The 24726-nt window shown below is 45.3% G+C and overlaps 2 protein-coding genes across 4 annotated transcripts; both read left to right on the top strand.

Annotated features, from left to right (window-relative positions):
- Window positions 1–343: 343 nt before the first annotated feature.
- Window positions 344–13315, top strand: CMTM1 (CKLF like MARVEL transmembrane domain containing 1). Its single transcript, XM_055299401.2, is given in 5 exon segments — window positions 344–772; window positions 3777–3935; window positions 11293–11391; window positions 13010–13123; window positions 13125–13315. Coding segments are annotated over 5 exon segments (858 nt in total). The 3' UTR covers window positions 13182–13315.
- A 234-nt stretch (window positions 13316–13549) lies between these two features.
- CMTM2 (CKLF like MARVEL transmembrane domain containing 2) lies at window positions 13550–21356 on the top strand. Of its 3 annotated transcripts, none has more exons than XM_055299404.2 (4): window positions 13550–14034; window positions 14168–14326; window positions 20050–20151; window positions 20969–21356. In XM_055299404.2, the coding sequence occupies exons 1-4, from the start codon at window positions 13792–13794 to the stop codon at window positions 21203–21205; spliced, it is 741 nt and encodes a 246-aa protein (XP_055155379.1). In that variant the 5' UTR covers window positions 13550–13791; the 3' UTR covers window positions 21206–21356. The 3 variants fall into 3 exon arrangements, with proteins under 3 accessions (XP_055155379.1, XP_055155377.1, XP_055155380.1); XM_055299402.2 differs by having other exon boundaries at window positions 13613–14034; window positions 19945–20151; XM_055299405.2 differs by lacking the exon at window positions 14168–14326 and having other exon boundaries at window positions 13619–14034.
- Window positions 21357–24726: the final 3370 nt, after the last annotated feature.

Raw genomic sequence — 24726 nt, 5'->3', positions numbered from 1 at the left:
GGGAGCAGCGGGATCGGGTTTTCCCGGCACCCCGGCCTGGGTGGCAGGGAAGAATGTGCCGGGATCCGCCTCAGGGATCTTTGAATCTCTTTACTGCCTGGCTGGCCGGCAGCTCAGAGGTGTGGGGTTGCAGAGATTTTGAGTTCTTAGGCTAGGCGGTGGCATTGCACTCCCTGTGGCAATGAGGGTGGCTCAAGGGCTCGGCTTGTCGGTGGGGCAGCAAAAGCCGGGTGCACGCGCCGGGGAGGTAGCCAACAGCCGTTGGGACGCGACGCTGGTTCCCAGGGGAGAGCCAGCCGCTGTGGTGGCACTGGTTCAGACGGCCAGGCCCTAGGGAACCACCATGGATCCTGAAGACGCCAAACCTGAGTCGTCTGAGGCACCTTCAGGGAACTTGAAACAACCAGAGACTGCTGCAGCCCTGGCAAGTAGCGGCAGCGTAGTGAGTTCTGTACCCAAGGCACAGCGCAACATAGCAAAGACCGCACCCCGGAAGCACCCCGCAGTCTCAATTCGCAGTGCGCAGTCCGCAGCCGCCGCACGTCCCCAAGGCAGTGAGGGCACCGCACCCTCAAGGAAAGCCACCAGACGCCCACCCCCAAAGCCCACACTCCCACCCCCAACGCCCTCTGCACACACTGAATCCAAACTCTTAAATGAGACGGCGATCAAAGAGCATGCGGAGGGCCGAGCCAAAGTCCCGTACAAATTCAGGGACAGCCTCAAGCGTTTCTCCTTCTCGCCCACTGGAATGTTGAAGATCCTGAGAATGGTGAGCGGAGGGCTGGTGAGACCTAGCGGATGTGGCCGGCAGTGGCCTCGGGGAAATGCGCACGGGGTGCTAGCTCCAGAAAGCTTCCATAATTCACTTTGCCACTCACCTTTGTTTTGCCTCACCTTTCCTCCCCACCGCCCCTTGCTCCCCACACACTAAACCTTTCTTACTTAACTTGCCTCTTTTTTTCCCTATTTTTTTTCTTTTTTTTTTATTATACTTTATGGGGTACATGTGCAGAACGTGCAGTTTTGTTACATAGGCATACACGTGCCATGGTGGTTTGCTGCATCCATCAACTCGTCACCTACATTAGGTATTTCTCCTAATGCATTCCCTCCCCTAGTCCCCCACTCCCTACAGGCCCCGGTGTGTGATGTTCCCCTCCCTGTGTCCATGTGTTCTCATTGTGCAACTCCCACTTACGAGTGAGAACCTGCAGTGTTTGGTTTTCTGTTCTTGCATTAGTTTGCTGAGAATAATGGTTTCCAGCTTCATCCATGTCCCTGCGAAAGACATGAACTCATCCTTTTTTATGGCTGCATAGTATTCCATGGTGTATATGTGCCACATTTTCTTTATCCAGTCTATCACTGATGGACATTTGGGTTGGTTCAGTTTCCTCTCACAAAGGAAATTAGGGAAGCAATGAAGATAATAGGAATTTATAAGTTAGGAAACAAAAATAATAGAATCAATCAATACAAGAGCTGTCATTTGAAAGTCCTATTAAATTGATAAACCATTGGCCAACCAAGAAAAAAAGGGGGAAGAAAGGACATATATTTAAAATTAGAAACCAGAAGGGGAAAATAATCACAAACATCAGCAAAACTGAAAGGATCTACAGGAGTACCTTGCAAAACATGTGAATAATTGGATGAAATGGTTGATTTTCTAGAATAATGTAAATTACCAAAACTGATCCCAGAATAGGGAAGAATCTAAACAGGGCAATATAAACATAGAAGAAAATGAGAATTTTAGCAAATGAGTATCTTTCAAAAATGTATCAGGCCCAGACCTTTTTACAAGTTAACTCTTTCAAGCCTTCAACGGATATAATTCTGACACTACTCTAACTTTGTCAAAGAATAGAGAAAGAAGAAATACTTCTGAACTATCTTTACACAAGCAGTATAATACTGATAGGAAAACTTGACCAAGTTCAGAAAAAGAAAACAAAGTAGAGATCTCACTTGCATCAGAACAAAATATCAATATATTAGCAGATAATATTCATCAGTACTTTTTGAAAATACAATACCACAAGAAAGAAACAGGATGATTCAATATTAAGGTTCTATTAAAATAACTCACTGTATTGTAAGTAAAAGGGAAAATGAAATTATATCTATCACATTATAAAAAATTAGGAGATTATGTCACAGAACAGGTGACAAAATTCAACATTTGTCCCTGATTGCCAAGAAGGGAGACCAGTAAGATAGGAGTATATAAATATTCCATTGACATTGTAAAAATAAACATTTCAAACTAAGAGTCAGCATATTTAATTAAATATCAGAAGTATTATTTATTAAATGAGGGGAAAAACGATGCCTACTACACTGAGTCAATTTTTTCTGAAACCACTAGTCATCATAATTAGGAAGGGGAAATAATATTTGAAAAGAGGTGGCCAGGCGCAGTGGCTCACATCTGTAATCCCAGAACTTTGGGAGGCCAAGGTAGGCAGATCACCTCAGTCAGGGGTTCAAGACCAGCCTGGCCAATATAGTGAAACCCCATCTCTACTAAAAATACAAAAATTAGCCAGGCTTGATGATGCACGCCTGTAGTCCCAGCTACTCGGGAGGCTGCGGCAGGAGAGTCTTTCGAACCGAGGAAGCAGAGGTTGCAGTGAGCTGAGATCACATCACTGCACTCCAGCCTGGGCGACAGAGCAAGACTGTCTCAAAAAAAAAAAAAAAAAAAAAAAAAAAATATATATATATATATATATATATATATATATATATATCCTTTCTTTCAGCTATTGTGATTGCATATCTAGAAAAAAACAAATCAACTGGAAACAATTTAGACCAAGATAATTTAGTTAGGTGGGTGACTCATTATTGTGTTAATAAATAAAAGCTTTCCTAGACAACCACTTAAAATATAAGAAAATATTTCTCTTTACAACAGTAATCAAAATGATCAAATATCTAAAAATAAGTGAAGTGTGATACACATATGGGAAGAAAACTTTAAAACTCTCATGACAGATATTTTTTAAAAACCACTAAAATAACTGGAAAGATATACTTTGTTCTTGAGAAAAACTAAATTCTGTAATTTTTTCCAAATTATAAGTATTTCATTTAGAAATCCCAACTAAAATGCCAACAGGCTTAGTCTGGGGAACTTGACCAACACAAACATGGGAGACATAAACATCTGAGAATGAGTAAGAAAAGGAAGAATAGGCCAAACAATAACTCAATATAGAGTGAATTGTCTATAACTTAGAGTACTAGAGAAGGAAGCAGCAATTCAACGGAAGAGAACAGTCTCAAGAGACCAAACTACATCTGAGAATTTCGTATACAATAAAGGTTAGATTTCAGATCAATGAGGATAATACTGGCATTTCCCAATAAATGATGTTGAGATAATCAGCAGCTGTTTGGAAAGAAAGAAAACTGAGGCTCTTCCTCACTGTTTCTACCAAAATCAATGTATATGTACTTTACCAGTATATATACAGACTTCTTTCTAGTATGAAATATAAACTGTTAATAGTGGTTATTTTTAAGGAGAGAGACTAAGGTTGGGTTGGGGGAAGAGAAAGAAATTGGTATTATTTTATCCTTCTATACTGTGTGCTTTTTTTATTATTTTCATGTATTTCATTTCTTCAAAATGTAAGAAATGTTAAAAATGTATGTGCAAAACAGTACAGGCCACTGTACTGCGATATAATCAGATTTACATTCTGACAATGTAGATTTTTTTAAATCATGCATTAAAACAAATCCTGTTTCTTTTATTGCAGAGTCTTATCATAGGAGCATTAGCTTGTTTCATCATCGCCCAAGCCAATGAGTCATTTATAACAATCACAAGTCTGGAAATCTGCATCGTCGTTTTTTTTATTCTAATATATGTGCTAACCCTTCACCACTTGCTGACCTATTTACATTGGCCCTTACTTGTAAGTGTTCATTTTTACAATTCTTCAAATCCAAGCTTTGCCCTCAGCCCCAGAGTAAGGGCTCTCCTTAAGTGAAAACAACGGAGCTATCTCTCTAGACAAGGACATAGCTGAGCTGTGACAGTTAGGGTGTTGCCCTGGTCCAGAAAGATTCCCTGGACCCTTGTGCCTGCAGGACAGCCAACACACCCCTGCTCCAGCCCTGAGTGTAAAACCCCTCATTATGGCACTAGACACATGGTACTTTTCAGCTTGTCCTAAAAAAAAAAATTTACTTAATACATAAAGTAGGTAAGCACATTTCTCAGCCATTGCTTGTAAAACAGTGCATGCATCTACTTTGCAGAGAGCACTCTGATTATAAACATTCTCCCCAAAAGCAAAAGTTGATATGATGGCATTGTAGAAAATTGCTATGCATACCCTTAAAGATTGTAGAGTCAACCTGTGTGTGTGTGTGTTGGGGTCCATATCACAAAGAGGTGCCAGACTATCCAGAAAAAGACATTACAGAGCCTTCTTTAATAGCTTTTCCCAGCCTTTCACATTCTTTGCCAACTGAACAATTGCTAAAGCTAACCCCTCAGGTCTCAGACTAGAGAGGCAGTACGGTTTTGTCCAGAGGCAGCCATAGGCCCGGATTCTGGCCCTGCCACCTTACTAGCTGTGTAAGCTTTAGCCTCAGTTTTCCCATTCAAGAAGTACAGAGAAAGAAAAGTGTGATAATAACTACCTCATAGGGTTCCTGAAACATTCAAATGTGTGCAAAGCCAATAACATAGTATGTGACACAAAGCAAACATTCTAATGTCCAAAAATAACAGCCACCCATCAGACCCATCAGATAGCTGGGTGGCATTTGCCATTCTGTCTTGCGCTGTGAACAATCCTAATTCAGAGCTTAGGCCTCTTCCACATCCCACTTCCTTATAGAACATTTTTTTAACCTTAAAGTCAGAATGTTCCTTTTGAGCTAAAACTCAAACTTCGTCTTCAAATCTGTGAGAGATTTTCTGCAAAGGCTGCTGAGCTCTCTCTGTCCCACAGAATGCCGAGTACAGGAAGCAGACAAAGCAAATATGAGCGACTTTAAATGAACATGTGGAAGACCCTTTTAGTTATGGAGAGGTTTCTCAGGGGAAACTCAAATCTCTGTCCATGGAAGTTTTCAAGAAGGGAAGGTAAAGTAACCATTTTTGAGCATATACCATGTGCCAGATACTTTTTCATGTTATCTTATTTAATCCTCACAACAACCCAGTGAGGTTATGGTAATCCCTCACCCCCCATTTAACAGATGAGAAAATTGGATTAAAGACATTCAATTGCCAACTGAATTCAATTCAATGGCCATATGTAGGTGCCAGAAACTCAGATATGCACCCAGGTCTATCTGACTCTAAAGCCCAGACTCTTTCCAGACTTTACAACCTATTATCTTGTGATGGTTTTCTATCTCCATTCTCCGTTAAGGTAAGAAACTCAGTGAAACTACGTCTTTATGTCCTCCTCAGCTTCTCTAAATTTTATCTCTGTATCTTGTTTCCTCATGATTTTCTTAAAATACAGCACCAAAGGTGAATTGGTTATCCTGGTGGGTGTACACAGGCCCTTGGGGGTGGGTGACTGATGGCTCCACAGCACCATCAGCTGTGGTCAGGAGGACCAGAGCCCTCTGAGAAATGGACTCATGCAGGCTGGGTCCACACATAAAGCTGGAGAGGGCCAGGAGACATCATACTTTGCTGCAGGGTCCAGTGGTAATGCCCAAGAAGTATCCCAGACAGAGGTAAGAACTAGGATCTCCTGAGCATGAACCGTGAGTGTCCTATGAGAGAACCTGTTCTCACAGTGGTCACAGGAAGTTCAGCCCAGCTCTTGTAGGGTTACAGGCCTTTGGTCAACTCCAATAAAGCCAGGCCCCCTTGCTGTGTCTGTCTTAAGTGACAGTATCCTCTTTTTTGGGGATGACTGTGGGAGCCCAGAGGTGATTCGGAGCCCCTGTCTTTTCCTGCTACTATTCTCGAGAGCATGGGCCAGACCTAGCACAGCACAGGATATGCCTTGTGAGCTCCCAGGAGCTTCATGGTGGGGAAACTCTGTGTTACCAAGATGGTTGCCCAGTTATTCTGATGTTCAGCTCACACTAGCAGGACACATACTGAGCAACCACACGGTTGGTCAGATGGTAAGTGATTTAATTAACTTGGAAATTTTTGAAAAAGACTCATCAAAACAGGACCCAAATTGCGTTCTCTTCTCCTATCCAGTCCCTTCCTTCCAAATCCACTCTTTCAGATTCTGTGAGATGAAGGATGTGTATCTACACAGTTTTTCAGAGGGGCAAGTAGCTACACTGGGAGGCCTTGGCACAGCAGGAAATGTGCTAGTTTCGTAAGGGTATTGGTGCTAGGAGGTGATGACTTGGCGTTTCAGAAGGTATGCAGGCTTAGAATCAAGCTTCAGGAGTCACTTGGGACCTTATGATAAGGTCAGTGCAGGAAGCCACAGAACACACGGTCAATTTCATACTAGAACTGTTTTGAGTCGAGCTCTGCACAGCTTCAGAGGCTTGCCCACAGCTGAGAGTGCCCAGCATGCAGCTACCACTTCCTTTCAGCCCTTCCCTCTAGGCAAGAAGGCTTGGGTCCCAGGAGCTATGGGATTAGGGTAAGGAGTACTGACTTTAAGTGGTGATTTCTAACTTAAAGGCTCATAAAAGGATAGAGTTCCTTATTTCCCTATTCCGATTATTGCTTGACAAAGGGATGAGGGTAAAAGTCTCCACCAGGGAGACAGACCGTGATACATCAGGGCTTGGACTCAGCAGGGAAGCCCCAAAGAGAACTGACTGCAGATACAGGTGACCTGCTGAGATCTGTGGGCTCTGGGACCATATTTTGTCAAGGCCTCCTCCTCTGGACAAAGGATGGACCCATACTCAGTCTCTGAGTTGCAGCTGTGAAGGGTGTGCGAGGGACCCGGACACCATGGGGAAGGCACAGGTCCCGCTTTCAACTCCTAACCTATGTTAGGGCCTATGAGGTCTCCTCAGATGGGCTCTTGGCATTCTTGATTAATGTGAACTCACAGAATAAATGTGCCAGCTTCCACAGCACTGGTTTTACCTGCAGACTTGAGAGTGGAATTAAATCAGTAAATAAAGTTAATTTAAAATTTAAACCCATTTTTACCAGCATGAGTCTGCATCAAAGCTAGGAAAAGTACAATTTTCCTCACCCCACACATTCTCTTCATTTTTAGGTTTACCATCTCTCCCCACTCTAGTCTACTGTCAGGTATCAAGATCCTAAGAAATTATGAATTCAAATTATTGTCTTCTAAATAGCTCATATTTTAATTTTTTATTTATTTATTTATTTTTATTTTTATTTTTTTTTTTTTTTTTTGAGACGGAGTCTCGCTCTGTCGCCCAGGCTGGAGTGCAGTGGCGCGATCTCGGCTCACTGCAAGCTCCGCCTCCTGGGTTCACGCCATTCTCCTGCCTCAGCCTCTCTGAGTAGCTGGGACTACAGGCGCCCGCCACGACGCCCGGCTAATTTTTTGTATTTTTAGTAGAGACGGGGTTTCACCGTGGTCTCGATCTCCTGACCTCGTGATCCGCCCACCTCAGCCTCCCAAAGTGCTGGGATTACAGGCGTAAGCCACCACGCCCAGCCAATAGCTCATATTTTAAACACTTCTACATCATAAGGAATAGAATCCAGCATGGTCAGAGAAACTGAGTTCTGGTGAAACAGATGTTTTTGCCAACAGAAAGCAATTTTTTAAAAGGAATAAAACTTTTAAACTAAAACAAAACAAAAAATGAAACCAATGAAAGTTGCAGTTAGTTGAATACCAGATAATATTCATTGTTTATAAATTCCTATTACAAATACTACATTTTGTGAAACAAAACATGTTTAATGTTTTTCTTTCTTTCTTTTTTTTTTTTTTTTTTGAGATGGAGTCTCACTGTGTTGCCCATGCTGGAGTGCAGTGGCATGATCTCGGCTCACTGCAAGCTCCACCTCCCAGGTTCAAGCCATTCTCCTGCCTCAGCCTCCTGAGTAGCTGGGATTATAGACATGTGCCACCACGCTTGGCTAATTTTTGTATTTTGGATAGAGACAGGGTTGGCCAGGCTGGGCTCGAACTCCTGACCTCAGGTGATCCACCCACCTCAGCCTCCCAAAGTGCTGGGATCACATGCATGAGCCACCGTGCCTGGCCTGTTTGACTTTTTTCCTAATATTCAGTGTTTTTTTTTTTTTTTAATAATAAGCACTCATCATTAAGGCATCTTTCTCTTTCCCACTTATAATTCTACATGATTTTAATATCTCAGAGAATAGTTTGGAAGCTTTATGGAAAAATTGTCAAGAAAAAACACATTTCTCATTTTAGTCAGAGAAGTCTACTTGAGTCAATAAGGTATTTAGTGGGGAAAGAAAAATATAACAAGTAAGGATGGTATTTATGAGGAAAGTGGAAGTCCTCCCGCACATGGCCAAGCTCAGCTGCAATTTTAACACAGCCATCAGGGATATCTGTCTGTCTGCCCAGATGAGGCAAATAAGAGGGTCTGTGTGTAAGGCAAAAGGGAGGAGGTTAGCAGGAAGAAGGCTCATAGGCACTCAAATCAGACTGCCCAAGGTCATAGCCACTTACTGGCTGAACAACCCTGGGCAAGTTGCTTACCCATCTGTAAACTGGGGATAATGAGAGTTTGTTGTGAGAATCAAATGAGATCACATATTAACACATTGGCACAGCAAGTGCTCAATAAATGTGAGCTAGCTACAATAGAAATGTTAGATGCAAGGCGAACCTTAGCTCCAACGGGCAATTCAGGAGAGCGCTTCTTTGTAAGTAAGGACCACAGTAAACTATAATGTCCATAGTCCAACAAGGAGATAAAACTATGATAGGAAGTCAAAGACTAGCTGGGCCTGGTCTGTGGTTGGTTTATTATTATCATTATTGACGTGCTTTTGTTCAAATTCTTGTAATCTAAGACCACAGCTGGTTAGTGGTCAGAGAAACTGAGCTCTGGTTATACAGATATTTTGGCCAACAGAGAGCAATTTTTAAAAAAGAATATTTAACTTTTGAAGTTTATACTCTGCTTCTCAGTTGTAAGAATCCTTGTTCACATCTTTTACTACCTTGGTTTATACAATCCTCAGGTGTAAGCTTCCTGCAAAGCTGCAAACCACTGTACCTGCCTCAGTCAGGCCTGCCCACTATGGGCAGACCTCTCGCTCAGCCTGCAGAACCCAGCTGGGACTTACTTCCAACCTCCACCAGCCCTGCTACATACCCCTGTTCCAGCATTAACTACCAGGCACCAAAACAGTAGGCATTAGTGCCTTTTCAAGAGGCAAGTCACATTCCACAAGAGGGCTCCTCGGTCGCCAGCCCCAATAGGAAGAACATCTGGAGTTTGCAGAGAGTTTACTATCTGTTAACATTTTGAGGGCAGATATGAACCTACATTTTGATGCACCCCCACCAGCTACTAGATGCCAGGCATGTTATCAGATGCTTTCAGATTCATTATGCCATTTAATCCTCAGACCCAATGAACCTCAGTCATTATCCCCATATTACAAATTAGCAAGTTGGCAGATGGGTGATAAAATATGCCCAATCTAGGAATTGGCAGGCCAAAAGAGATCATTGACAAAAATACTCAACTGACTGGTGCTGTATCATTTTGACCCTCCAGACCCATTCCACAGAAAATCCCAAAGATGGATTGGATGCTGCACTTCCAGACTAGGAGAATAGCTCATTTCCTCCTTATCTGGGTGTCCCTGATGGGAGGCAATAGTGAGTTGAGTTCTGATTCCACCCATTATTCAATCCTAGGCAATTGAAAAACTCCAAGCCTCCACCATGTCCTCTGTAAACTGGGGATGATGGCAATTCTGACTTTGGAGGCTGCTTTGTGAGGGTTAAATGAGGTTAAATGATGGACTGGGAAATGCTTGGCACATCAAAGAGTTCCATTGGAGCCATTGTGATTCCATGATAGCATACACTGGATGGCAGTGCTCCTTGATGTGTTTGGACGAGTGTGCCAGAAAGGCTGCCTTACCAAGGCAGACCATCAAGACTCAAAGACTTAAGCTATTCAGATTAGCTGTCTGGCCCATATTGTGGTTACGTCCTCCAGGCTTTTGCCCCTAGCCATACACTGCTGCCACTGACACACTGTGTACTCGTTCTTCCATTATTATTTTGCTAAGGAAACCCAGCCACTGCTCACCCAGGAGGGCACTGCCACCCACTCATCCTCACTCTTCATTTCAGCACACAAAGAAGCAGGTTGGGCTAGCAGTTAAAGAACTCAGGACTGGCCGGGCGTGGTGGCTCACGCCTATAATCCCAGCACTTTGGGAGGCTGAGGCGGGTGGATCACTTGAGGTCAGGAGTTCATGACCACCCTGACCAACATGGAGAAACCGCGTCTCTACTAAAAATCACAAAAATTAGCTGGGCGTGGTGGCAGGCACCTGTAATCCCACATACTCGGGAGGCTGAGGCAGGAAAATTGCTTGAACCTGGGAGGCGGAGGTTGCAATGAGCCAAGATCGCACCATTGCACTCTAGCCTGGACGACAAGAGCAAAACTGTGTCTCAAAAAAAAAAAAAAAACTCAGGACTGAAATCCAATTGAAACCCAGAAGAAGGAGCACAATGAGCCTGCAGATGTCAGGGCACACCCAATTCTGGCCATGTTTCAGGAAACAGCAAAAAATATTCACTCCAGAATATCAGGCCTGCTCCTCAGATGAGTTCATATGCTCTTGGGACACATGAACTCACAGAATAAATGTGGCCCAATTTCCAGAGCGTTGGCTTTACCTGCAGATTTGGGAGAAGAAGTAAACCAATAATTAAAGTGCTCATCTAAAATTTTGTTTTTATATTAAAGCAAATGAGTTATGGAATAGAATGCAGAATTTACATTAAAAAAAATACAAGACTTCCCAAAAAAATCTCATTTATGGAGGGCCAGTTTGGGCTAGGCCCCTTGACAACCAGGTTTTTTCATGCTCACTTTCCTATTCCCTTTATGGAAAAAGTTGTCAGCTTTTTTTCTAATGGTATTCTTTAATGAAAATAAACCCGTTTCTACAGACAAAGTCATATCTAGGATCTTAAAATCACATAAACTCATGTCTCTGGATGATGTAAGAATTATGCCTCTGAGGTTTCCTCCTCATCTTAATCAAATGGAAAGTTTTTTAAAGGCATCTATTCTCAGATGTGTAATTAACCAGTTTAAATATTTGTGAAATTATATTTTTGTGTAAACTTGATAATTTTCAATTCTTTATTACAGGATCTTACCAACAGTATCATTACAGCTGTGTTCCTTTCAGTAGTTGCCATCTTGGCCATGCAAGAAAAGAAAAGAAGGCATTTATTCTATGTCGGGGGGGTAAGTAGAGGCCTTCATGACTCCATTTAAGATCAGTATTCCAAGACTTTGAAAAGGGAAATTGGCAGACCCCATTATATCATTAACCAAGCAAAATCCCCACTGCCACCCACGTACTTCTTGCACTGACTTCTTCAGATGATATGAAGTTGCACAAACTCTGAGCTCATGAAAATCTTAATTCTAACATGCGTTCTCCAAATAGGTACAAAAACAAGAGTCTGCTAAACCCCTTTTGAGAATTGTAGACACTATTTTTGAAATGTTAAGCAAGATCTTTTTGTCTATAAATAGGACTTTGATTTTCTGGACTAGAGAATTGTATTTTAAAGACAGATAATAAGAGAGATTGTAAGGGGGAAAAAGTGCACTGTCTAAAGTGGGTAATCCAGCCTATTCAGGAAGGAAGGAAGGAAGGAAGGAAGGAAGGAAGGAAGGAAGGAAGCTGCCACATGTTGAAGTGCCCAGTATATGCCCTGCACCAAGCGGGGCACACTCTGACTTAATCTTTACAACTCTCATTTGTACAGATATAGGAACTGAGGTTAAATACCTTGCTCTGGGTCACAAGACTGGGACAAACTGGGACTCAAAAGAAATGGCAGATCAAATGCTTGGAAGATTCAGGGGGTTGGGAGGGGAGGTAGGGCTTTGGTTCAAGAAGTTAAACAATGCGAACAGAAATTAATGCAGAAAAAGTTTATTTGAATTCATTCTATAATCAATAAATATCTGTCAATCCCATTGATTGTGCCAGGCATGAGCTCAGTGCTGGGGATAGAGTCCCTTCCCCTTTGGGAAAGCTCACAGATTCGCTGGCGCAAGACATACCTAGGAAAAGCTCATTAAGCAGCTAGGAATTAAGTGACCATAAAGAGAAACATCCAAGGTTGTCAAGAGTCCCGAAGTACACAGGGGAATATCCGTGCCATCAGCCCCCGGTCCCCATCGGCTGACTCCGCAATCACTCCTTCTACTGCCAGGGGTTCCCACCCCCAGGTCTCCATTTCTTATCTGGATGGCAGCATCCCACCCCACCACTCACTGGTCTTCCTGCCTCCAGCCTGGTTCACTTTCCATTCACTTCATGGCCACTGCAAGTAGGTTTTCTGAGTCTCACACCTGACCTCTTGATAGAGTCCCAGATCCTGCACCTCTCCAGCCTCAACTCTGCCCCCTTCTCAGCGGCTCCGGAGGTCCTGGCCACACCAGATTCCTTACAGACCTTAGTTCAGTGCCTGGGTTCTCCTCCTCCCCTTAGGAACTCCTTCCTGCCCTTTGCAAACATAGCCCAAAAGTCTTTCCACGGAGAGGCCTTCTCAGGACCTACCCCTACCTGAAGCCACTGCCCTTCCCTAGTCCTTTCCTGGTGCCTCGGACATCAAGCGAGGCTACTACTGGCAACAAAATCCCCCATTTCCAAAATCCCTTTTTCTGGGAAAGGCAGAATCTGCCTGCAGCAGCCAATTGGGCAGGCGCCAAGAAAGTAGTGAAGGGTCAGAGGGGACAGGAGGCCACCCGCAGCGCCCACCCTGGATAGGGGTAGGTTCGAGGGGTTGCTACCGAGCTGCAAAATAACCCCGTCTTTCCTTCCCGCATATGGTCTTGTATCTGACAGTCCCTGTGTCTCACAGCGGTAATCGTGTGTTGCATCGATGCGTTTGTGGTCACCAAGAAGATGAGGACTAACTTGAAAAGATTCCTGGGAGTCGAATTTGAAAGCAAGCTTTCCCCCCGCCAAAGACGCCTACCCCGAAACCGGCCCCGACGCCCCGCAGAGGCCCGCCTGAAGCCAGCCCCGCGCGCTATCAGATGAACGTGTCTGTCGAATCGCTGCCTCCGAGCCCACCCCCGAGCTCGCATGCTGTCACCCATTCCAGCCTAAATGTGACCATAAAATTAGGGCTGCTGCTTTTATCGCGAACACCTGCTTCCTCTCTTTGCCTTGTGTGAAAGTCGCGTTGTATTTTCCTGCGCTTGGCGCTGCGCCCGCCCGCGGAGCTCAGGGCGGTGACCCGGTGCTCGCAGCCCCCTGACCCCGCAGCGGAGCGGCGGCTTACAGACCTGGGGCCACCTGGAGAGGCCGGGATGGGACCGCGAGGGCAGCTCCGCGCGGAGGTGGGACTGGCGGGTTGGGAACGGAGGTGGGGCCCGTCGGGGGCCGGCGCGTGGAGGGTGGGCGGATCCGGCCGCTGCCGGGTGGATGGGAGCTGCGCGAGGAGACGGGCGCGCGTGGAGAGGGGGCGGGAGTTGGCATTCGGTGGTCCTGGCAGTTAGCTGAGCGCGCCCTCTGAGCCGCTCGGTGGACACCAGGCACTCTAGTAGGCCTGGCCTACCCAGGAACAGCAGGAGAGAGAAGAAACAGGCCAGCTGTGAGAAGCCAAGGGCACCGAGTCAGTCATGGCACCTAAGGCGGCAAAGGGGGCCAAGCCAGAGCCAGCGCCAGCTCCACCTCCACCCGGGGCCAAACCCGAGGAAGACAAGAAGGATGATAAGGAGCCATCGGACAAACCCCAAAAGGCGGTGCAGCCCAAGCACGAAGTGGGCACGAGGAAGGGGTGTCGCCGCTACCGGTGGGAATTAAAAGACAGCAATAAAGAGTTCTGGCTCTTGGGGCACGCTGAGATGAAGATTCTGAGTTTGGTGAGCTAAACTGGTATCCCTGGGTGGGGGGCCTTGGCCGAGGGTGGGGGGAAGGAGGAGTAGGCTCCAGGGGTCCTCAGAGAGATGCTGAGAGGCCCTTGCTGCTGGCTCAGGTGTCTATGTCTCACTGCAGGGCTGCCTAATAGCGGCAATAATACTGTTGTCCTCACTCACCGTGCACCCCATCTTGAGGCTTATCATCACCATGGAGATACCCATCTTCAGCTTCTTCATCTTACTGTACAGCTTTGCCATTCATAGATACATACCCTTCATCCTGTGGCCCATTTCTGTAAGTAAGGGGCGATGGGGAGTGCCTGCATCCAGAATGCTGATCAGGTGTGTCTTGGCACCTGGAAAGTCACCAGAGAGACACACCTCACCTCCCATATCTGTGCCTGGGTCAGGGACTCAGAACATCAGTGGGGCCCAGGCAGAGGCAGCTGGGTGCAAGAGGGGTAGCTAGGCAGAAAATGCTCCAAAAAAGCCCATCTGTGTGTTGGAGTGAGAGTGGGGAACTCTTACCTACCTGGTGGTCAAAGAGGGCCTGAGCCTTCGTTCTCTTTAGGGGAAGGGGAGGTGTAGCAACCAGTTGTTCCTCCGAACTCTTGTGCCAGCTCACCTTGACAGGAGATCACCCCAGAAGGACCCCATTCCTAAAATTCAAAGAAGAAAATTACTCTCCCATAAGTCAATAAAATAAAACAAAATGGGAATTTTTTTAAAAAAATCACTTCTAAAGCAGCGTTAGGTCTCCAATGAATATCCCTATAAAGGATGTTTGGATCAGAAGGATGTTCAGCCCAAAGCAGTCGTCTAGCGGAAAGAGACAGAACTGGGCAAGTTACTAAACCATTTCCGGCCTGTTTCCTCATCTGTAACATGAGACAGTCATATTCCTTGCAGAATTGACATTCAATCCTGAGGATTAAATGTAAATTGCTTGACACCATGCCTGAGGACTCATGGAATTGAATCCCTGTCCATCACCTGTGTAACCACAGGGCACACCCACCTAACCGTTTGCCAGTCAATGAAGACCCCAATTCTCAAGTCCCTTTGTTCATTGCACATTCACAGCCTGCCTCCAGAGCCCTCTTGTTCACTGTTTCACTCACGTTACACATGAGGAAATTCGCTTAGAATGGCCAAGTAACTTGCCCCCAGGTCACTCAGCTGGTAAGTAGCAGAAAAAAGCTTCAAACTTAGCTTTATGAGTACATTTCATCCTGCCTTCTTGTTAAAAGCTATTAGGGTCCAGGGATCCAGAGGTCTTGGTGAGGCAGATGAGGACCTCCAATACAGACAGAAAGGACAGGAGGGCCAAATAAGGACTCTCAGAAAAGGGACAAGCAGAGGACAAGGTAAAAGGACAGGCAGAGGACAAGTTCCTAAACAAGGAGCCTGAGAAGACATTTTTAGTTCCAGCAAGATGAAAAACCAATGAACCCTGAACATCTTCCTGCTGTGCTTACCTAAAAATACCAGGGGAAATGTAACCAGTATTGCTTTAACTGAATGAATGAGCTGGCAAAAAAGCAATGAAAATACATAAGCGCCAGAAGTGGAAAACAGGGCAGTGATCACATAAGCTGCAAAGTATGAGTGGGAATGGTCCATGAGGTATTGTCTCAGGAACCTAGAGCATGGATTTTCATGCACTCTCAAATCAGGAAATAAGGCCTTGATCCTAAGCAAAGTGGGAATTTAGAACTGAAAACCCTGTATAAAGCCAGCACCCTGGAAAGACTACCTCCTTAGGGAAAAGATGGACAGAGACACACACCCTTCTTATTCCCAACACAGAGGAATAAGAAAACATGTTCATCTCTGCCTGAGCTTTGAGTGGGCAGAAAGGAAGTCTTCCTTGAGAAATAGAAACCTTAAGCCTGCCCTTTGTACAGACTGGAGTTTGAATTTTTGTTACCTGCAGCCTAGAAACCTTCATGCAGCCCAGAAACCTTCATCCCTGGGAATCACCATAAAAATTGATCCCAGTCTGATGGCATTCTGATGATATCCTTGGACTCCTGATAGAAAGAAATGCAAAATCACAATCAAGGCATGAAGAGATTCTCACAGTGGGGGTGGGGGGAAAACCTTGTCAAAAATGAACTAATAATTCAAAACTACTAAACACCTGATTTTAAAAAATCCCCATTACTAAGAATCAACAAACACAACAAATGGATTAGAATCCTGAGAATATGAGATAATAGAAGAGCTGTCTGAAAATAATAATATATTTTAAGGGATTATAGACATAAGAGTCCTGAGAAAAGAGTAAGACACTATGAGGACAAAATAGATTTTTAAAAAGTACAGTGTCTAGAATAGAAAATATAGTTATTGAAATAAAAATGTCAATAGATGAATTCAAAAACAGATCAGACATAGCTGAAGAGGGAACTGTTAACTGAAAAGTATGGGGAAATTACCCAGAACACAGCACACAGAGAGAGAGAAAATAAGAAAGAGATTGAAACAGAACATGGAGTGAGAACATCCATCAAGGGTGGTCAGGCTGGGTGTGGTAGCTCACACCTGTAATCCCAGCACTTTGGGAGGCTGAGGTGGATGGGTCCCTTTGGTCCAGGAGTTTGAGACCAGACTGGGCAACATAAGGAGACCCTGTCTCTACAGAAAAATTTAAAAATTAGCCAAGCATGGTGGCACATGCCTGTTGTTCCAGCTACTCAGGAGGCTGAGGTGGAAGGATGGCTTGAACCCAGGAGGTCAAGGCTACAGAGAGCTCTGATGGTGCCACTGCACTCCAATCTGAGTGACAGAGTGAGACCCTGTCTAAAAAATAATAAAAGAGGTGTCAAGAAGCCAGGCACAGTGATGTGTGCCTGTAGTCCCAGCTGCTCGGGAGGCTGAGGCAGGAGAATGGCGTGAACCCGGGAGGCAGAGCTTGCAGTGAGCCGAGATCGCGCCACTGCACTCCAGTCTGGGTGACAGAGTGAGACTCCATCTCAAAAAATAAATAAATAAAATAAAAAAAAATAGACATCTATCCAAACCTACACAAACTGTATTTTAGGTGACATTTCAGGAGCATTTCCTTAGAGATGCTTACTAGCTTCTCTTCTATTCAACATTGTGATGGAGACCTTAGTTCAATATGACAAGAAAAACAAAAGGTATAGAGATTGAGAAGAGGAAAAATCTAATAGAATTATCTACACAGAAAATCTAAGAGAATCTACAGTCAAATCACTAGAACTGATTGAGTTCCACAAGGTTACCAGACACAAAAGCAGTAGTGTTCCTGAATACCAACAATGAACAATGAGAAACATAGGATTTTTTGGCTGGGCACGGGGGCTCACACCTGTACTCCCAGCACTTTGGGAGGCCGAGGTGGGCGGACCACTTGAGGCCAGGAGTTCCAGACCAGCCTGGCCAACATGGTGAAACACCGTCTGTACTAAAAATACAAAAATTAACCAGGCGTGGTGGTGCATGCCTGTAATCCCAGCTACTCGAGAGGCTGAGGCATGAAAATCACTAGAACCCAGGAGGCAGAGGTTGCCATGAGCCAAGATGGAGCCACTGCACTCCAGCCTGGGTGACAGAGCGAGACTGTGTCAAAAAAAAAAAAAAAAAATGCTCTTTAAAAGAAACCACTTAAAACAGCAACACAAACTACAAGGTGTCTAAGAATAAACCTACTGAAAAATATGTAAGATGCTACATAGAGATTATAAGACTTTATTAATGGACATCAAAGGAAAATGTAAATAGAGAAACATTCCACATTCACAAATATGAAAACTTATTATCATAGAGATGTCAATTCAATTCTGAATTAATCTATAAATTAAATAAAATTTCAACCTAATGTGGGTTTTTCATGGAACTTTAGAAGGTGATTCTAAAATTCTTATGGAAGAAGAAAAAATACTAACAAGGATGGACTCACCCAACAAGATATCAGATTTACCATAAAGCTTCGGTACTAGCTCAGGGATTGACAAGAAGACTAACAAAATTGTTACAGATTGAATGTTTGTGTCTCCCACTCTGCAAAATCATATGCTGAGGCCCTAACCCCCACTGTACTGTACTTGAAGATGGGCCTCTAAGGAGGTAATTAAGGTTAAATGAGGTCAGAACATTGGGGCCCTGATCAAATAAGTGTCTTTTGTTTGTTTGTTTTGAGACAGAGTTTTGCTCTTGTCACCCAGGCTAGAGTGCAGTGGCACAATCTCAGCTCACTGCAACTTCCACCTCCCGGTTCAAGCATTCTCCTGCCTCAGCCTCCTGAGTAGCTAGGATTACAGGCATGCGCCACTACGCCCAGCTAATTTTGTATTTTTACTAGAGACAGCGTTTTGCCATGTTGGCCTAGCTGGTCTTGAACTCCTGACCTCAGGTGATCTGCCTGCCTTGGCCTCCCAAAGTGCTGTGATTACAGGTGTGAGCCACCACGCCCAGCCAGTATCTTTATAAGAAGAGAGCAGAGAATTCTCTCTCCGTCTTGCTCTCTCTACACACACACACATGCACACATGCACACACATACACACACACGCATCAAAGAAAGGCCACGTGAAAACATAGTGAGAAGACAGCCATCTGCAAGCCAGGAAGAGAGCCCTCACCAGAAACTGAATTTCCTGGCACCTTGCTCATGGACTTCAGCCTCCAAAACTGCAAGAAAGTTAATGTCTGTTGTTTAAGCCACCCAGTCTGGGATATTTTATTATGGCATCCTGAGTAGACTAATACAGGAATAGAAAAGAGAATTCAGAAATAGATCTACAAACATATGGCAACTTGGTATATGACGGAGGTAGCATTATAAAACAGTTGAATAGAATATTCAATAAATGTCCCTGGGATTTGTGGACAGAGGAAGGGAGGGAGAGAGACAGACTATGTATCCCATTAAAATTAAAACTTCAACAGAAGACATCATATGCCAGGTACAGTGGCTCACACCTATAATCCCGACACTTTGGGAGGCCAAGGCAGGAGGATCACTTGAGTCCAGGAGTCCAGGACTTGGAGACCAGCCTGGGCAACATAGGGAAGCTCTGCCTCTACAAAAACAATTTTTTTTTTTTTTTGAGATGGAGTTTTGCTCTTGTTGCCCAGGCTGGAGTGCAATGGCACAATGTTGGCTCACCGCAACCTCTGCCTCCCGGGTTCAAGTGATTCTCCTGCCTCAGCCTCCTGAGTAGCTGGGATTACAGGCATGCAACACCACGCCCAGCTAATTTTGTATTTTTAGTAGAGACAGGGTTTCTCCCTGTTGGTCAGGCTGGTCTCGAACTCCCAACCTCAGGTGATCCGCCCGCCTTGGCCTCCCAAAGTGCTGGAATTACAGGTGTGCGCCACTGCGCCCAGCTTACAAAAACAATTTTTTTAATTGCACAGTGGCAGGCGCCTATAGTCCCAGCTGAGGCTGAGGTGGGGAGGATTGCTTAAGCTCAGGAGTTCAAGACCAGCCTGGATGACATGGTAAAACCCCAACTCTACTAAAAATACAAAAAAAAAAAAAAAAAAAAAATTAGCAAGGCTTGGTGGCACACACCTGTAGTCGCAGCTGCTCAGGCGGCGGAGGTGGGAGAATCACCTGAGCCTGAGGAGGTCGAGGCTGCAGTGAGAAATTGTGCCACCGCACTCCAGCCTGCATAATCAGAGTAAGGCCCTGTCTCAAAAAGTAGAAAATAAAAATAATAAATGAGTATTGGTGGGAGGAGACATAGGCAGAAACCAAACGTGTGATTTCACAGAGATATGGTAGAAGAGGGGGCTGGTGACTTCACAGGCTTCAGCACGAGGGCATTTTAGCATCCTGGACTTTTTTAGGTTTCAATTTAAAAAGCCCAGCTGGAGGGCCACAGATATGTCCACCTAGCCCGGGGTGTGTTTATCTTTATGCATACATTTTAAAATCAGGTGGAAATTTGCAAATCATTCATTTGGAAGAAGCTAGCCAGGGTGCAGTGTTTGTTGATGGGGACCCTAGCTTTGGCTGAGGCTGACTCACCTCTCCACCTTCAGGACCTCTTCAATGACCTGTTTGCCTGTGGGTTCCTTGTGGGAGCCGTGGTCTTTGCTGTGAGAAGTCGGCGATCCATGAATCTGCACTACTTCCTTGCTGTGGTGAGTCTTTCCATGCTGGGCCGTGCATTTGCTCTGAATTCACCTCTTTTGGAGGATAGGTGTTGTCCTCTGTTTAAGGAAAGGGCTTCTTTATTTTTCACAAAAATCTTGGGATCAAAGCAAAGTTTAAAATTTAAGTAGGCCGGGCGCAGTGGCTCATGCCTATAATCCCAGCACTTTGGGAGGCCGAGGCGGGTGGATCACCTGAGGTCAGGAGTTTGAGACCAGCCTGGCCAACATGGTGAAATACAAAAATACAAAATTTACAAAATTTAGTAGAAAATGTATTTTCTACTAAAAATACAAAAATTAGCCTGGCATGGTGGCACATGCCTGTAATCCCAGCAACTTGGGAGGCTGAGGCAGGAGAATCACTTAAATCCAGGAGGCAGAGTTTGCAGTGAGCAGAGATTGCAGCACTGCACTCCACCCCAGACGACGGAGAGAGACTTTGTCTCAAAGGAAAAAAAAAAGTAAAGTAGACAGATGTTTCCAATGGAGCCACCATTTAAACAAAGATGATGTCCGGGGAGCCAGCCCAAGTTCCTTCCTGTAGCTGCCGACCCCAGAGCAAACAGTCCCACTCTGGCTGGGTTTCAAGAGAGAAAAGAAACAGAGATGAGATAGCGGGACGGGGGAGTGGAGAAGGCAGAGGCTGAGGGAGTAGGCACGCTCCTAGCCTCTAGGGGATGGTTGACATTTGAGGGGACATGTGGGACGTGTGAAACAGCACCCCCTGATGAATGAGAAACCAGGAGGGAAACTCACCACCTTTGGAATGAAAAGAAAAAGTCATGAGGACCGTTTTGTTTTCCAGATCCTTATTGGTGTAGCTGGAGTTTTTGCTTTTATCGATGTGTGTCTTCAAAGAAACCACTTCAAAGGCAAGAGGGTCAAAAAGCATATGCTGGTTCCTCCTCCAGGAAAGGAAAAAGGACCCCAGCAGGGCAAGGGACCAGAACCCGCCAAGTCACCAGAACTCGCCAAGCCACCAGAACCTGCCAAACCACCAGAACCTGCCAAGCCACCAGAGCCAGCAAAGGGAAAGAAATGACTTGGAGGAGGCTCCTGGTGTCTGAAACGGCAGTGTATTTTACAGCAATACGTTTCCACTCTCTTCCTTCTTTCTAGAATGGTTTTCTTTTCCATTTTCATTACCACCTTTGCTTGGAAAAGAATGGATTAATGGATTCTAAAAGCCTAAAGTTGATGTAAGCATTATTTTGTTCATTCAGCAAAAGTTACTGACTGTCAGGGTGCAGAGGGCAAGGCCAGGGCAGGGCCTGGGAGCCAAGGCTCCTGAAGTGCTCCCAGGCTACTGGGCACCAAGGGCCTGGGGGACCAGAAGTGTAGGTGTTGCCGGCTAGTGACCCCAACCAACTGGCAGGGGCAGGGAGCCAGGGCGCGGGGAGCAGAGGAAGACAAGAAACTAGAAAACAAAAGGATCATTTTGTTCACACTGATTATTTTAATTTTACTTTTTTAAAAAAGCATCCAAGCAATTGTTATGAGAAAAATAAGTTTGTTGGCCTTCCTTGCAGTTTAGTTTTTAGGTTAGTTTTTTGTTTGTTTGTTTGTTTTGTTTTGTTTTGTTTTTGTTTTTTGGTGAGACAGAGTTTCGCCCTTGTTACCCAGGCTGGAGTGCAATGGCGCGATCTCGGCTCACTGCAACTTCCACCTCCCAGGTTCAAGCAATTCTCCTGCCTCAGCCTCCTGGAGTAGCTGGTATTGCAGGCATCTGCCACCATGGCTAATTTTCTGTATCTCTAGTAGAGATGGGGTTTTACCATGTTGGCCAGGCCGGTCTTGAACTCCTGACCTCAGGTGATCCACCCGCCTCAGCCTCCCAGGGTGCCGGGATTACAGGCGTGAGCCACCATGCCTGGCCTGCAATTTAGTATTGATCCTCACTGAGATTCACTCCAGTTGAAGTGAGGAGGGCAGGGGGTGTCAACTTCTCAGGGCTCACGGCCTCTAAGGGCCTGAGTCAGGCTGGCATATGGGCTGAGCAGGGTGGGCACAGAAGGAGCCTAGGGGCTGTTTCCCTCTGGGACCTGGAGTGTCTCCCTCCACTGATGACCTGAGCATAAGGCCTGGAGTCCCCACATGTAGGCCTTGCAAATCTTTCCACCAGAGAAGGCCCTACTCTCACTGGACAGTCCGGCCATCCTGTCAGGGGAAGGGTTGTCTCCATGAGAGGAAAGCCAGGCCCCAAACTGATCCATGAGGAGCTGGAAGGGGGTCTGTAGGAGGAAGCGTGGAGCCCCGAGCCCAGCCTGGGAGACAAGCTGGGAGGGTCCACTGAGCCTTGGGGACATGATCATGACTTGGGCCAAGGGGATCACTGAAGACTGTGAGAAGGCCACGTGCTTAGCTGCTGCCGCAAAGGTGTGCCGGAGGAAGGAGGCCCCTGCAGGTCCTTCAGGTGGGAAGACGGGCAGCCAGTGGCCTCTAGGGGTGAAGACTTGGAACTTGGGGTGGCCCCAGGCTCCTCTACCCTTCAAGTCCACTGTGCCCTCTGTAGCCTCACAGCACCCCCTGCAGGCCAGGCAGTGTGAGGCACACCTACCTCTAGCTTTGTAGAGAAAAACTCAAAAATGCACACTATCCTGCCACATGACCCAGAATTCTTCTCCTGTGTATTTAGCCAAGATTAATGGTATACTAGAATGTTCATAACAGCCAAAAACTAGAAAGAGCCACATGTTCAAAAGGAGGTAAATGTGCTACATTCAGAAAACGGAATGCGCTACTCAGCAGTAAAAAAAAAAAAAAAAAAAAAAAAAACTATGAATACAACAAGGAAGGATTTCACATTATAGAAACATACCATATGATTCTATTTCTAAGCAGCTCAAGAATAGGCAAAAACACAGTGAAAGAAAACAGTGGTTGCTTGGGGATTGATTATGTAACCCAAAAAGTATCAGACACAGGCCACAAATGATTTAGAAGTTTATTTTGGCCAGGTCCAGTGGCTCATGCCTGTAATCTCAGCACTTTGGGAGGCCGAAGTGGGCAGATTGCTTGGGCCCAGGAGTTTGAGACCAGACTGTACAACATGGCGAAACCCCGTCTCTACTAAAAATACAAAAATTCACCGGGCGTGGTGGCACACACCTGTAGTCCCAGCTACTCTGGGGGCTGAGGCAGAAGAATCGCTTTAACCCGGGAGGTGGAGGTTGCAGTGAGCTGAGACTGTGCCACTTGCACTCCAGCCTGGGCGACAGAGCAAGACTCTGTCTCAAAAAAAAAAAAAAAAATGTGCCACAGTTAAGGACAATGCCTCAGAAACAGGTCTGTGCCTTTCTCCAAATCATGCAAATGTGATTTTGAGGGCTTCAACATTTAAAGGGGAAAAGTGGGCTGAAAGGGAAAGAGAAAGGGTATAGTCAAGTTACTGAATCCATAAGTTGCGAGAGAAAAGGAGCAGGTAGGGGAAGAGTGAATGATGTCGTCTTCTGGCACCCAGTAAATTGGATTTGACACAAGATGAACATAGAGCAGCTACCTGTGGGGATATTTCACTTTTCATCTGTAGCTCTCCACTTAGGAACAAAAGGAAAGGCGGCTTCTTGCATGACTCAGCTCTCAGCTTAATTTTTTTCTTTTGGCACAGTGAATCGGGGTCCTGAGTATTTTATTTTCATTTTACATCTCCAAAGAGACATAAGGGAGCTTTTGTGGGTACCAGAAATTTCATCTCTTCATTGGAGGAGCTGGTCACACAGGTGTACACATTTGTCAAAACATTCAATAATAGTATACTTAAGATCTGTGCATTTCGTTGTATATAAATTTTACCTAACAAAGGAAGCTAAATATGACTTATGCTCAGAATCCTGTGGAAAAGTGTGAACTTTCCTAAACGAATTTGGTCACTCCTCTCAACTCCCGGGGTGATACTTGTGAGCAGGCAGGGTTTCTGCGAATCCCAGGATATAATCAGCATTAAGTGGGGGCTGGGCTGGGACTGAGCGAGACTTCAGGTGTCATGCTAAGAAGAGGACCCCAGGACAGGGACATGGGCTGTAGGAAGATGCCCCTTCAGAACAAAACTACAACAGGTAAGTACCTTTCTGGAGCGGGGAATGCCTGGGTGTGGGGCATGTCACTTACACATCTGGTTGAAATGCAGATTCAGCAAAAAGCCTAATTAATACACACAGAATAAAAACGGATACTGTGTCCTTCAAACAAAAGAGACTCAAAAAGGGCAACCAGCAAACAAGAGTTCTTGGGGTAGGAGTGTGGGAAACTACAACAAAGATTTTGAATTTTTGTTGTTGTTGTTGAGACAGAGTCTCATTCTGTTGCCCAGGCTGGAATGCAGCGGCGCGATCTCGGCTCACTGCAACCTCCACCTCCCCAGTTCAAAAGGCGATTGTCCTGCCTCAGCCTCCCAAGTACCTGGGATTACAGGCGCCTGCCACCTTGCCTGGCTAATTTTTTTTTTTTTTTTTTTTTTTAGTAGAAACGGGGTTTCACCATGTTGTCCAGGCTGTTTTTGAACTCCTGACCTCAAGCGATCCACTCGCCTCAACCTCTCAGATGCTGGGATTACAGGCGTGAGCC

The sequence above is a fragment of the Symphalangus syndactylus genome, chromosome 11 (assembly GCF_028878055.3).
Source record: "Symphalangus syndactylus isolate Jambi chromosome 11, NHGRI_mSymSyn1-v2.1_pri, whole genome shotgun sequence".
NCBI lineage: Eukaryota > Metazoa > Chordata > Mammalia > Primates > Hylobatidae > Symphalangus > Symphalangus syndactylus.
The sequence above is the reverse complement of the archived record's forward strand: the minus strand, read 5'-3'. Positions and strand labels throughout refer to the sequence as shown.